General features: G+C 56.0%; 1 protein-coding gene and 1 long non-coding RNA gene across 2 annotated transcripts in view; one reads left to right on the top strand and one right to left on the bottom strand.

The window, feature by feature from the left end:
* Positions 1-9,086, bottom strand: part of LOC132657683 (uncharacterized) — a 77,970-nt gene extending 68,884 nt beyond the window's left edge. Inside the window, exon 1 of the long non-coding RNA XR_009596191.1 lies at positions 8,313-9,086. This is a non-coding gene — a long non-coding RNA (uncharacterized LOC132657683). The remainder of the gene's footprint in view (positions 1-8,312) is intronic.
* A 495-nt stretch (positions 9,087-9,581) lies between these two features.
* The window catches only part of TSHZ3 (teashirt zinc finger homeobox 3), a 70,548-nt gene continuing 66,329 nt past the window's right edge, over positions 9,582-13,800 (top strand). Inside the window, exon 1 of the mRNA XM_027978176.3 lies at positions 9,582-10,800. Within this exon, the coding sequence (XP_027833977.1) occupies positions 10,761-10,800 (40 nt within the window). The 5' untranslated portion in view covers positions 9,582-10,760. The remainder of the gene's footprint in view (positions 10,801-13,800) is intronic.

Here is a 13,800-nt window from a genome sequence, read left to right as displayed (position 1 = left end):
TGGGCTCTGCTGTGACTCACCCATGGGCAGACAGCTAGTAATACCATGCCTCTTTCAAACCCTGGTCTAGCTCTGAAAGCTCCCAGGATACAGTGCAAAGAAGTAAAAGCTTCGAAGGACTTCTCTGACTTGGATGAAATTTTTCTTCCCCGATTTTCTACTCAGGGCTGAAGAAGGAGATGAAGGAAGTGAGGCTCAAAACGGGGGGCAATCCACTTGAGGTCACTTGGTGAGTTAGGGGCCACCAGCCCAGGTGCTGCCTCACATGGGCAGAGCTTGCCCTCACCTGGTGTGTGCACACGTGCAGCCTGGCCATGCATTTGGGCCTTCTGTGCTGCTGATCCTGCTTCTCCTGCATGCTGTCATGCAGCCTGGGCTGGAGAGTCAGCCCTCTTACTTTCTCACCTTCACTGTCTACCTTCCAGACTCCTGACATGCCCCAGATAGGACCATCCTCCAGAGAAAGAGCAGCTGGCATTTCTGGACATTTGAGACGGGCATGACTCCTTGACAAATTTCCCTCTTGGAGGATGACTCTAGCCCATTTTCAAGTCTCATTTTTCCTGCCCGACAGGTGAGGCCTGAGGAGCAGGAAGGAGGGATTGTGGGCCGCTGGGAGGTTGAAGGGAGGTTTCCGTGCCACGTGACACAGAGTCAGGGGAACTACAAAGACCTTGCTGCTTCTGTGACCGGCAGGCCTTCTCCTAGTGGGAACCCTATCCCCAGACATTCAAGTTAGTAGGAACCGCAAATTCTCTAGAAAAGCAGGGAGGCCCTTTGGTACCTGAACATACCCGTTCACCCACTACTGCCCAGCAGTATTCCCAGCAAACCCAGAGCCAGAGCCCCTCTCAGCAGCCAAAACACTCCTAAGCGCTTTAAATGATGTGAAAGACTTCTTATGAATTTACCACCCCCCACATTGGGTCTACAGATTTTAAAGGTATTGATAATATCTCTCAGGTGATGTCACAATTCACTGTCAAATTTGTATTCAGCACCTATAGTTTTTTTGTGTGTGTGTATTTACAAACGGTTAGCCAGCCTGGATCCAGGTTCTGAGAGCACCCCCTGATCAGGGTGCCCCCTCTCTGGTGAGTGGGGCCAGGGAGGATGGCTGCAGATGACTGACTTGAGCTGAGTGTGGCTGCAAAGCAGCCTAGAGGGGCCCTTCTTGCTGGAACTCACACTCGCCTGCAGCCTTACTGCCATCTGCAGACCCCTTGGCAGGGAGTGGGGTGGGGATCAAGCACTCCCCCAGGGCAGTCTGTAGTTGGGCCCCAATTCTAATTCTTGCAGAGATGGAGAAAGAGCAACATCCTCACCACTCCACAGCTGAGAAAGACAATGGCATTTTTAAAAACTCTGTACTTTAAAAACATACAAAACAGAAAGACTCACAGACATGGAGAAGAACAGACAGGCAGTTGCCAAGGGAAAAGGGGTGGAGGGAGGGATGGACTAGGAGTTTGGGGTTAGTATATGCAAACTATTGCATTTAGAATGGATAAACCAGTTCCTACTTCATAGCACAGGGAACTATATCCAATCTCCTGGGATAAATCATAATGGAAAAATATTTTTTTAAAAAAGAATGTATATATGCGTATAACTTAGTCACTTAGTATAGCAGAAATTAGCACTACATTGTAGGGCTTCCCTGCTGGCTCAGATGGTAAAGCATCCTCCTGCAATACGGGAGACCTGGGTTCGATCTCCGGGTTGGGGAAGATCCCCTGGAGGAGGGCATGGCAACCCATTTCAGTGTCCTTGCCTGGAGAATTCCATAGACAGAGAAGCCTGGCGGGCTACAGTCCATGGGGTCGCACAGAGTCAGACATGACTGAGCGACTAAGCACAGCACAGTAAATCAAATATACTTCAATTAAAAGTGTGTGTATAGGCCTGCAGGGGCATGGTGGGCCCCGGGGTACTTGGAATGATGGGCTATGGGAGGTGGTGGGAAAGAAGAGATGCTGAGCAGACAAGAAGTATCTGCTGGTCCCTGATGGAAGCCAATCCAGCGTCCCAGGCAAAGTCTCCACTGAGTCCTGAGCCACAGGCAGAACCAGGTCAGAAGGCCAGCTCTCCTGGTGCCTTCAGAGTCTCCTCGTTCCTTAGAGACCAAAGGTCAGCATCAGGGCAGCGTCAGTCACTTGCACACTCCCTTATTTCCACATTCTTCCTGAAGGATGCTATAGACGGGTCCCTCCTCGCATGCCTTTGCACACTGACAGGAGCTCCTGCCTCGGGGTGTGGGCACTTCCTTCAGGATGCGTTTTTCCAGGGGAGGAGTCCTGTAGCTGAAGCCAGTTGTCAGCACATCCACCTGAACAGCCTGCTCAGGCTTTCCCAGGGGTCAGGCTCCCGCAGCACCCCAACTCCCAGTCCCAGCTTCCAGCGGGCCTGACCTGCATGGGCATACAGTTCTCTGCTCAGTGCAAGTTGGATTTGTCTGCTTCAGAATTTCAATATTGGAGGGCTTTGAAGAGGGTGGTCAAGATCTGGGGTGGGCAAGTGTCTTATCTTGAAGTTAATCTCAATGGAACAAACACACGTTTCACGCAAACGCTAGATTTGTGGAACCTAGAGAAGGGAGTTGAAGTGAAGGCGTTAGAGCTTTTCTTAAACCCCTCCTTGGCGTCACCACCTGCCTCTGCCATCCAACTGCAAACGAAGAGTAGAGACCTAGTCTTCCAGGTGATAAGAGCACGCCAGCCCACTGTCTCTCCCCTCTTTCATTCCTGGGGCGGGTGGGGCTGCCCCCCGTCCTGCCTCTAGAGGGCGCTGTTGGAGAGGTGGTACCGCCAGCTGCAGCCTCGAGCTCAAAGAGGGCGCCCCAGGGACTCCACCCCTAACCCCTGGCCTAATTTGAATATTTCATTGGCTGCCGCCAGTCTGGCCAATTTATCATGCAAATACCGGTGCCCTCGCGCCAGAGAGGAGCCACCGCCCGAGCAAGAGAGTGGCGCCCGATTGGTGGCCGAGACAGCTGCATTTGTAATATTTTTCTTTGGGCATTAGAGTCATTTACCAATGCCATCGCCGCAACTCGAGGCACTGAAACACAAGCCACTTAAAGGTTTTTATTGGCAGCTTTGAAACTTCTTAACATGTTCTTTTGTTTTAAACCAAGTATCAACCTATTGCTGACCGCCCACCCTCCCCCCCCCCACTCCCCCGCCCGCCCTAAAAAAACTGCAGCAGCTACAAACTATTTTGTTCCCTCTCAGTCTGTGCACTGGGTGACCGCTTCTGCCGTGTCACAGCGAGGAGGGCTAGACCTCTTTGGGGTGAACATTGGTAGACTTGAAATAAATAATCTTGGCAAATTCTTATGGGGTCCAGACACAACTGATAGCAGACAAACAACAAGGAACCAGAGAGTAACAGGAAGAGGAGGAAGATTTGGGAAAGAAAAGTGGCAGAAAGATGAAGAGGGAAGGGAGAATTCAAAGCTGCTCTATGAAAGAGGAAATTCTTGGAGTTATCAAAGCTGCCGAAAAAAAGAGACTATCCGCATACAAAGAAACTCAACCTGCTGGCCACCCTGTCCCGAAGAATTCTGGGTTTGCTATTCTGGAAATACAAGTGCTATGCACCCAAGTTTCAAGAAATAAAAATGACAGGAACGAGGTCCCAGCCCAGTATCCCTCTCTTGTACCTGCCCTACTGAGAACTGCGCCCGGTCTCGATTTTCCCCGTTTGGAAATTCAGCGACAAACACAAAACCATAATATATAAGATAGAAAAGAAGAGCGATTAGAAGTAGAGAAAGAGAAAACGAAATTCCTCCTCGTCTTGCAAATTCCCCGGCTAGTTAATGAGGTCACCAGGCTTGCAACGCTGGGCTGTCTGGTTTGAGAAGACCTGGTGGCTTGATTTCTGAGACCTCCTCCTCTCCCGGATTCCTGCATTGGACGAGCCTGAGCTCAGCCTCGCCGTGATTCACAAGCAGGATTCTGTCCGCGGAACTTGCATCCGCGCGGGAAGAGCTGGGCACCTCTGCTTTTCAGCTAGCAAAGGGCTGCTTGCTTCCAGCCGGGGGCGAGCCCCACAGTGGCTGCTGCTGCGTTGAGTGTACAGTTTTTTTCCTTAAGCTTTGCCTAAATGGTTTAGAAAAATCCATTTCACCTAGAGTGGGAAAAAACACGCCTCGCTGTAGCGAGTAATTCTGGAAATTCCCCGAGCAACTCAGGTCAACGCAAGGGATTTGATCAAAGGGCATTTTGCCAGTAATTGTGTCCTCCAAGCTGGTCTTAATGTGTATCTGTCTTAGACAGAAACATGAAGACTTTCTACTTTCTTTAATATTAGATCTCCCCCAAAAAAAGTTTTTTGGAAAAGTTTGGTAAAGGATTAGGCTTGAAAGATAATTATGTGAAAAAGGGGAGCGGAGTCTAAACTATGCTCCCCAAATCTGAAAATCCGGTACTGAGAGCAGAGACGAGCCCCAGGGTGTTAGGGATGGAAAATCCCCAGCACGTCTAGGGAAACCCCAGAAAGTAGTCCCTACCAGTCACCCAGGTAGGAGATGGGTCTGTAGGCATACCCGATTCCCTTCCAATAACGGCGTTCCCTCCCTCCCTGTTAGGTACACAGCTTTTAATTTCTGTTTTTAAAGATGCTTATAATTGCCTGGAAATCCCAAGTCTGGGGGCGGGTGGGGGGAGGAAGGGGGAAATGAGACATCAAGGAGGGGACCTGCTGGCTCTAGCTTTCTAGGGGGCATGACTGGGTCAGCTTGCATCCAAAGTTCAGGAAGTCCCAGTCATGCCCAGTTCAGGGATGGCCCGGGGCAGCCTTGGCTCTGCCGCGCCCCAGCAGACAGCGAATCTCGAGGCTGGCCAGGGAAGATCAAAGGTCCTTTTTGCCTTTGAGTTGGGTGGTCCTGGTGGGATTGGCAGACCTGCAGAGAGCAGAGTTGCAAAGTTGGGCCAGACCTCTGTGTTGGAAACGCAAGAAATTTACCAAGTAGGAAGCCCGCTCTGGGGAGGAAAGGTTGATAGCCTGTGTACCCAAGTGTTTGGGGAGTGGGATGGCGGGACTGGGGAGAGTCACATTCTCAGCACCAATTCTTGGGCCAAGAGAAGCCTCCTACTTTTCTTCCAGGAGTCCCTTGCCCCACCCCCAGCTCCCATCCCTGGGAGCCTGATGTAGCTCCCCCGAGGCCCCACAGAAGTGGCATTAATATACCGCTCCGATTTTCCAAGGTTTATTTCACGTCAAAACTGTAAAAGTTCTTGGGAGAATTTACAGACAAAACATCTGGTTCGTTAAAACAAAGCTACCGGAAAAAGAGAAACAAACTTCGCTGCTGTGTAAATGCACTTTTAGCAAACAATTTACCGCCTGGCTAGGGCCTGGCCCCAGGGTCCGAATTCTTCCCGCCATGGCAGGGGCTGAGGTCCTGGGCCCAATCCCTGGCAGAGGTATGCAGGTGGTGGCAGTCCGCCTCACAGCACCCAGGGTACCTCCTCCTGCCTAGCCCAGGTTGTGGTGATAAGGAGTGTCAAAGGGTCCAGACCAGAGCGCCGACGTTCCAGGCGGGCGACGGCTGGAGAGCCCTCGCTGCCGCCTCCTCCCGCAGGCACTGGGCTCCCCAAGGGCCCACCGGCGCGCCAGATGCCCTCACACCTTGACATGGGGGGTAGGCTCCCAGAGGGCGTTTTCCCTGCGGACGGCCCCCGCCTCCTCCAGACGACCGTTCCGTGTTTAGACCCCTGGGTCCCCAGCCCGCCCTGAATAGCCAGCTTCAAGGATGCCTTCTTTGCGGACGTCTCTGCTTCTGGCCATCCCAAATGAGGACACACTTAATTCAGCCTGGTTTGGGACCGGCGGGCTGTCACTCAGCCCTCAACCGCACCTTGAAGACAACCTCGGCTGCCTCCAGGCGGTGGCCCGCCTGCTCCTTCCCGAGCGCGAACTTCCTGACTCCCCGCGCTGCGCGCCGCGGTCAGGATCCTCGCCCCTCCACCGCACACTTGTTTCGAACCACACGCCGGCGTACTTCTCCCCTCCCCGACTTCTCCCGGCTAGGCTCGGGTTAGCCAAGGACAAAAGCGCTCCCGGGATGCGAGAGACCCGCTCAGGTAGGCCCGGCACTGCCGCCTGGGGTCCGTGAGTTCCTGGAGCTGGAGTCGGGCTTCTAACCCTTTGACCTGAAGGAAAGGCTGTTGGGACCATTTGTACTGAACAGGGCCCCGAATCCCGCTGCAGACGAGGAGCGGGGTTCCATTGCGCCCGAGGAGCAATCTTGGGGGTCAGGAGTTATCTTCATGGCCCCTGGGAATCTGGGGGGCTCTTAACAGGGTGGTCCAGCTGATCGCAATGGGAGCCGCCAGTTTCCCCTACAGGCGGTTGCCACCGGACATTTTGGCATCTCCCCACTGTCCCTCAGCCCCCTTCTTTTATTTCTGGGGTGTAAGAAACTATTCTCAGAAACACGGCACTTCCCAGAGTGGGGCCACTTTTTGCGTGACTCACGCGGCTAAGTAGTTACCAGGTGCTTCTGCAGGGCAGAACCATATTGTTGCTTTTCAAAGGAAAGGTCTCTGCAACTCTTCAGAGTGGGGTACGATTTCTGCAGTGTGCCTTCTACAGAATTCTAGCTCCGCCGCCGGGCGCGGGCTTTTCCGCCCTCTAGTCTAGCGTGGAAATGGTTCCGCTGCTGGATGCGGTGCGCGAAGCCGGCACCCTAGAGCGCAGACCGTCCTTCCCAAGGAAGGCGCCCCGGCTAGCGCCGCCTCAGCGGTCTCTGGCCTCCCCTGAACCGCGCAGGCCTGGAAACATGCCTGCAACCGGCTTCTGTATCCCTCCGAACTCGGGAACCGCAGAACCATGAGACGCACAGGTTTGGACCCGCGTGTGTAGTCGACTCAGACGGACTGAACTCACCAGGCACCGGACAGATATACTTGCAGTAGTAATAACACAAATATATCAGGGGAAGTGCCAGGGACAGCCGCCACACAGATGTCCCAGGAGGAGGTTGTATGTACACTCTTCCTCTGAAGTTCTTGGGGAGGACATGAAAGGCCCTTGGCCCGGCCAAATTGATCCTATGATCAGGGACATATGTGAAGGTGTCTGTCTTCTGAATCTTGGGTTAGGGGACGATAGGGAAAAGCAAGAAGCAAAAGCAGGGGAGCAGGCTACCACCGTCCGGGGTCAGCACTCTCCGGGAATGGTCGGCAACTCCCTGCAAAGCACTGGCTTCTCCAGCTTATGACCCCGTTCTCTCTCCCTCTGTAAATAACATGTGAATTACAGACATACTGCCACCCAGAAACTATTTCTCCCTAAATCGAGCTCATAGTTCTCACTCGAATCCGTGAGAACCCATGGATCCCTCCTCTTTTCTTCCCTTCTTGTCTCCTCACTGGCAGGCCATGGTACGAAGCAGCCAGGCAGGGCCTGGCAAACTTTTAGATTGTGACCTTCTGGCTAATACCTGCCTGGCGACCTCGACAGCCTTAGACTCGGCCAAGCTGAAGATTTAAGCAACGGAGTTGAGGTAGCTTCCAGGTCTATATCGTGCTTGCTGCGGATTTGGGAAACCCACCTCCCTTCTTTCCTATGCCACACCCAGTCCACAGAAAATGGGCAGAAAACTTGGCAGAAAGAAAGGGCTAGGTTGACACTGTTCCCCTGCACCTGTCCCATCCCTAGAATGGCCTGCAAAACTAATCATGTTTAGAGATCCCAATATTAAACTGGGTAGGTGTAGCTAAAAGGTCCCCGTAGAGGTCAGGGTTCCAAGCTGTGCCAAGCCGGGCCGGAACCTTGTTTTCGTGCCCGGGCAAAGTAGCGCGGTCGCAGTATGCACCCCGCATAGCCCGTGTTGTGCGTGACGGGCTATCGCGGCGACGTGCAGCTCATTGACACTGATGGATGAGCCAATGGTTGGACGGACAGATGTTGGGGCGGATCGCACTGCGCGCGGTGCCTGAGCGGGGGAGGGCGAGGCAGCGATCGGGCGGTGGCTGCGGGCTGCGCTGAGACCGGAGCTCAGGCCACGGCCGACAGGGGGAGAGGGCGGAGGGAACTGAGGTTTGGAAAGCTGCGCCAGGAAGGAGAGGAGGAGGGGGAGCACGAGTCAGGGCGAAAGTCTCAGCCTTCCGTGCACGGTGCCCAGTGCTGTGCACTCGCTACAACCCGTGGACCCAAGCGGGCGCTCGGCGTGTGGAAGGTGAGTCAGGGCAGCAGGAGGTGACCTCCCGCGGCGCCTACTCTCCTTCTGGCAAGTGGTGATCAGTGCCGCAACCAGAATCCTAGAATCCTGAGGCCGCGGGCGGCGTCTGCCAACTCACCGTTTTCTCCTTCGCAAGAAGCGTTTCACGCCCCACGGCCCCGTCTCCCGGGCCTGGGGGGGCAGTTGCTTTGGCCTCTGCGGCCGCAGGCACCAACTCCGCGCCACGCGCCCGCCCCAGAGTCTGCCGCACGAGGCCAGCCGGGGACCCAGCCGCAGCTAGACTCCAACTCCCCGCAACCGCCCAGGGTCCGCATCCCGCAACTCCGTGCGCTCCTGCGTACGCCAAGGCGCAGGAGGCGGCTTTATAGCCCCGGAGGACGGCGGCAGCACATCTGCATTCAGGGAGGCGTCTGGACTGAGCCCAAGCCCTCAGGCTGGGGGCGAGCGGAGACTTTTGATCTTACCGTCAGGGTGAGATCGAGGTCTCCTGGTCTAAAAGAAAAGAAAGTATGCCTGTGAACTTTTAAAACAAACTTGCAAAAAACAATCACAAGGAAAAAATAAATAAAAGAGGGGGCAGAAGAAGAGGGAGAAAGAGACTAAAAAAGAAACATAAGTGGGGGGTTGGTAGGGAAAGACGGAAGAAGGCCGGGGTTTGCAGCTCCGAGAGCGCTCAGGCAGTCAGTCCCAGGGCGCGGGGCTTCGGCCCTCGCTCGGACTCTCGCACGCGGCGCACAGGGGACTCCCTGGGCACCAGCGGCGCGCCCAGAAGCAGCACCGCCTAAGGGGCCGTGGGCCTGGCGGCCGCCCCCGCACTCCCGCCACCGCCGCCCGGCAGCGCCCGGAGCCGGCCCCGCCGCTGCCGCCCCATTCCCGGCCCAAGAGCTGGCCCAGGGAGACGCAATCGAGCCCGCAGCGCATCGATGCGCCGCCGCCCGCGCCGCTCCGGCTCCGGCTCCCGCTCAGCCGCCGCTGCCCCTGGGGTCGTCCCACTGAGCTCCAGCCCACCCGCGCCCTCGCGGCCGCCAGTAAGTGAGCCTTCTTTGCCCCGCCGCCAACTCAGCCCTGTCAGCTCCTCCTCTCCACGATCCGCCGGGCTGGCCCGAGCCTCGGCGACCCCAATCACCCAATCAATAATCAATTCTTTTTGCCCAATACTGCCGGAAGGCCAGGCGCTGGGCGCGGTAGCCCCTCTCGGGGCGCCCCGGGGCGGGGGATGGGTTTGAGAGTCTGAGCTCCTGCCCCCGCCCCCGTCCCGCCCTCGGATCTGCCAGAGCCCGTGGTGGGGGGCGCGGTCCGGCGCCTACGGGGCGAGGGGCGGGGTGGAGGTACGGTGATCTTCCCAGTCTGGAGAGGAAACTTAAGAGGCACCCCCTCCCTCGCCGACCCCCGGGACGGGCCCGGGAAAGTTTGCCCGGGAAAAAAAAAAAAAAAAATTGGGGGAAGTGGCGGCGGCGGGTCCCGGGGGAGGAGCTCGGGAGGCGCGCGGGGTCTGAGAGCAGCCCCCACCCGCTCCAACCCGCGCCCGCCTCCTCCCCTGAGGGCGCCGGCGCCCGCCCGCGGGCCCTGGCATCCCCGGGGTGCGTGGGCCCAGGCCCGGGGTCTGAGCCGGGGGCTTTGGACGCGGCATGTGGAAAGGAGTACGGCCCGGGAGTGGCAGCGGGGAATAGCCAGGGGGCGAGGCCGGGTGGGGAAGAGGGGCAGGCGGGAGTAGCTAGTGCCCCGGGACAGGCTCGGCCGAGCCGGCGCCGCGCCCCTGCGTGCGCGCAAGGGGCGGAGGCGGAGGGGCGGCACCCCCTCCCAGGACTGGGCGGGGGTCCTAGACAGGCTCGGGGCCGGGAGCGGGGGCGCGGCGCCCCCGCGGGCGGGCGAGTGACACGATCATCTCCTTTTCCTTTAAGCTTGCCTGTTGCCGACGCCGCCGCTCCAGCCGCGCCGCGGGCAGAAGACTGGACCGCTGAGCCCCGGGCCGCGGCGGCGGCGGCGGCTGAGCGCCCCCACCGATGCCGTGACCCTCCTGCCCGGGGGCGGGGACCCGGGCTTCACCGGCCGGGGCCGCTCCGGTGCTCCTCCTCCCACCCCTCTGCCCGCCTTCTCCCCCCGCTCCCCGCCCCCCGGCCCCGAACCCCGCGCACCTCGTCTGGGGACGGGGCGGGGGGTGGGGGGGCAGGGCTGCCGCTCCTCCCCGCCCCTCCTCCTCCGGCCTCTGGAGCGATTTGTCAAACTTCCCATTCCGCCGGCAGCGCGGTCCTCCTCCTCCTCCTTCACCACCTCCTCCTCCTCTGCCTCCTCCTCCCCCCGCGCTCCTCCCTCCCCGCGCCTCCCTCGCCCGCCCTCCTTCTTCCCTCCGCACGTTCGGGGATCGCGGCGGAGCGCGGAGCGGGGGGGACGCGGAGAGCCGGGGCGCAGCAGCATCCTGCGGGCGGCCGCTCTCCGGGGGGGAGGCTGAGAGCCGGCCCGCCTCGCCCCCCCGCGGGCCCGCCGCCCCTCCCTCCCTCCCTCTCAGCCCGGCAGCGGCGGCGGCGGCGGCGGCGGCGGCGGCAGTGGCAGTCGCCGGAGGAGCATCATGCCGAGGAGGAAGCAGCAGGCGCCCCGGCGCGCAGCAGGTACGAGCCGCTTCCCCTTCCTCCTCTTCTCCGCCTCCTCTTCCTCTCCTCGCCCCGCGTCTCCAGCCGGCGGCGACCCCGCTCCTTGCCCCGCTCCTCGCCCCTCTCGCTCTGGCCACGCAGAGTAACTCCGGGGCGCCGGGCTTTCTCACCGCTCTCCTGTCTGGTGCGTGCGCCCGCCTCGCGGACCGGCGCCCCCCGGACGCCCCGCTGCGCTCTGCCGCCGCCCCCCTGCCCCCCTTCCCGCTCGCACCCACTTCGGGAACCGCGCTCGCCCGCGGCGAACTGAGCGAGGCTGAGTCCCTGCCTCCTCTGCTCCCCGCCTGGCCGCCGAGGGGGTGGGAAGGAGCCCTCTTCTGTCTCTTTCTGTGGGGGGCGGGCGGGGTCACCTGAGTTGCCCGGGACACCTTCTGTGTCCTCCCGCGGCCGGCCGGCGGGGGACTGCCCGGTGTCTGCCGAGCGAAAGAGAGCGAACGAGTGAACGAGCGGGTCCCTTTGGCCACCTTACTGCTAATCCGATTGATTCTTCATTTATTGGGCCCAAACCGGGCACAGCGGTGGAAACCGGAGCGCACAGGGTCTGGGTATTGTCAGATGACTGTCAAGTCGCTGTTAGATGCTGGCGTTCTCTTTACCCTGGTTTGTTTTCGCTCACCCCCACCTTCTCCTTCTACTGCTTCTCCCACCCTCATTTCCTCCTGGCACTTAGTTCTGGGACGTATCTGAGTACTTTCTTCGCCGCCCCCCACCCCCGACCCCGCTCCTTTTTTTTTTCTTTTTTCTTTTCTTTCCAGGAGTGTCAACTCCTGTTAAGACTGAGACGAGTTTTTTTGTTGTTATTTTCTTTTCTGGAAAAAGCATCATTGAAAGCAAAACAAAACCCACACACATAACATTATTTTGCAATAATGTCAGTTGGGGGCATGTTGCTTGGAAGAAGGGTTTCTGGCCCTTTGCCACCCTTGATTTGATGACTGATTGATCGCCCGTCATGCTGCTGCCTTTGATCTATTCATTCCCAATAAACATCAATAAATCACTCGAAATGGTGAGGCCAAGCTCTGTGACGTCACTCGGGCCCTGTCAGTGCAACTTCTGGGATTTGGGGCGGACTGCTGAGAGGACCACATATGGACGGGATGTATTTTGATATGAGTAACACTCAGATGTGCAGAGGTTCAGATGCTGCCTGAAGGGGAGGGTTAAGTGGAGGTTCATTTTTTCTTCTCTTCCTTTCTTTTCTGTTCTTTTTGTGGAAGAAGGGAGGACAGGGAGAAGGGTCAGGGCTTTGCCTGGCGCCCTTCTTGGATGAAGGCATTGTAACCATGCCACCGGTGAGTGCCTGTAGTAGCAGTGGGGATGGTGGTAATGGTCACTTCCATGGCTTCAGCGGGCATTGCCAGTGGAGCTCACACGCTGGCTGCACTCTGAACTTGAGTCTTCTCACACAGGGTCACAGAGAGAACGCTGTTCTTTCTTCTCCCAGAAATGTACTGTCCTGTTAGTGTCCTAAAGAAATCGTAGAAGAAAACAGACTTGGTTTGGGACATATGTTGCCGATTTTGCTGTCTGTCCTCAGAGTTACCTAAATTTAGAAAGTTTGAAAATCACAGTCGTGGTTGTAGGGAGGGTGCCACCTCTCAAGTCACCTTCTGGGTGGTGCTTTTTTGCCCATCCCATCTTCTACTTTAAATTCCAAGCTCAAGCAATGAGCTTATCTACTCAAAATAAACTCTCAAAGTTTGGAGGACTCCTTTACAAAGTTGGACAGTAGGAGTGTCTTGGGCTGCTTCCAGTCTTTGAAATTTTTTTTTTCCTTTCCTTTTTGGATGCACATTTGAAGGTATCTCTCTGCCTCAATCAAATGAACCATATGTGATTACATCTTTACATTTGGTTTAGAGCCCTCTCCGCCGTTGCTTCATCTTTCTCTTCCACCTTGCCAATCTGAGACTCTTATTTGATAACTTTCTGCTAAAAATATTAGAGGAGGAGGAGGAAATATGCTGTTGGTTTTATTTTTTTAAAAGCAACCTGTTCACTAACCTTTTTGCACCTTTAAAAAATGCCAGCCAGGAAATCTCAGGTCAGTTAAGAAATGTTCATTATATAAAAACTTGACTGCACGACTAATAGGAGCTGGAAGAATGGTTTTGCTCTATCAAAATGACCCGTCAAAACGACTTTGTTTCATATTTGATTTAATTGTCTCTCTCCTGACAGGCACATTCATCAATAGCTTAATGGTCAATCAGAAGTTGGCAGCGTGAGTGCTTTTTTTCTTTCCCATACCCTGGTTTTGGATTTACTTTATCAGAATGCCTCTGCCTAATGGACGTGTGGAGGAGGGGGTGGGGAATGTCTGAAGGGCTACTTATTTAAGGAGAGTGGAGGAATAAAAAAAAAAAAAGAACCGTCCACATCCAGGCTGGTGATAAGTATGTACAGGCCAGTATGTGTGCTGTGTGAGTTTGTTTGTTTATTTGTTTGGATGGGCCAAAAAACTTCCCATTTTTCTTTTATTTTTTCCTCCTTTTTCAGTTCTCACAGCTGCAAGTTATAAGGTTCATGCCTGCTTTTGTGGCATACTGGGAGTGATGACAAATTGATCGCTTTGTACTGATAGAGAAAGAGAGTGGGAAAAAGAAAGATGTCTGCTGATTGGTAACTGGAAATCCAGTCCCAGCAACCTTGAGAAGACTCAAGAATTTTTTTCCCCCCTCCACACTGAAAGGTCCGCTCAGCCATAAAAAAAGAAAAGTTGTTTTGCCAGCTTCATTAGTGTTCACCTAATTAGCTGTAAACCTGATGGATTCCTGACAGCTTTAATGATTGGAGATGACAAGCTCGACGCAGTGTCATCCCGCAGAATTAGGTTTGCAGCTAGTTTGATGTAATCAAGTTGATATTACACAGTCCTGGCTGCCTTTAGTTGTGCATTAACTCAATTTTCTGCTGCAGGTGACAAATGGGCTTTGGTACCTGGATAATCATGTCATA

The sequence above is a fragment of the Ovis aries genome, chromosome 14, assembly GCF_016772045.2.
Source record: "Ovis aries strain OAR_USU_Benz2616 breed Rambouillet chromosome 14, ARS-UI_Ramb_v3.0, whole genome shotgun sequence".
Taxonomy (NCBI): Eukaryota; Metazoa; Chordata; class Mammalia; order Artiodactyla; family Bovidae; genus Ovis; species Ovis aries.
Note: the sequence above shows the minus strand (reverse complement) of the source record. Positions and strands in the feature narration are given on the sequence as shown.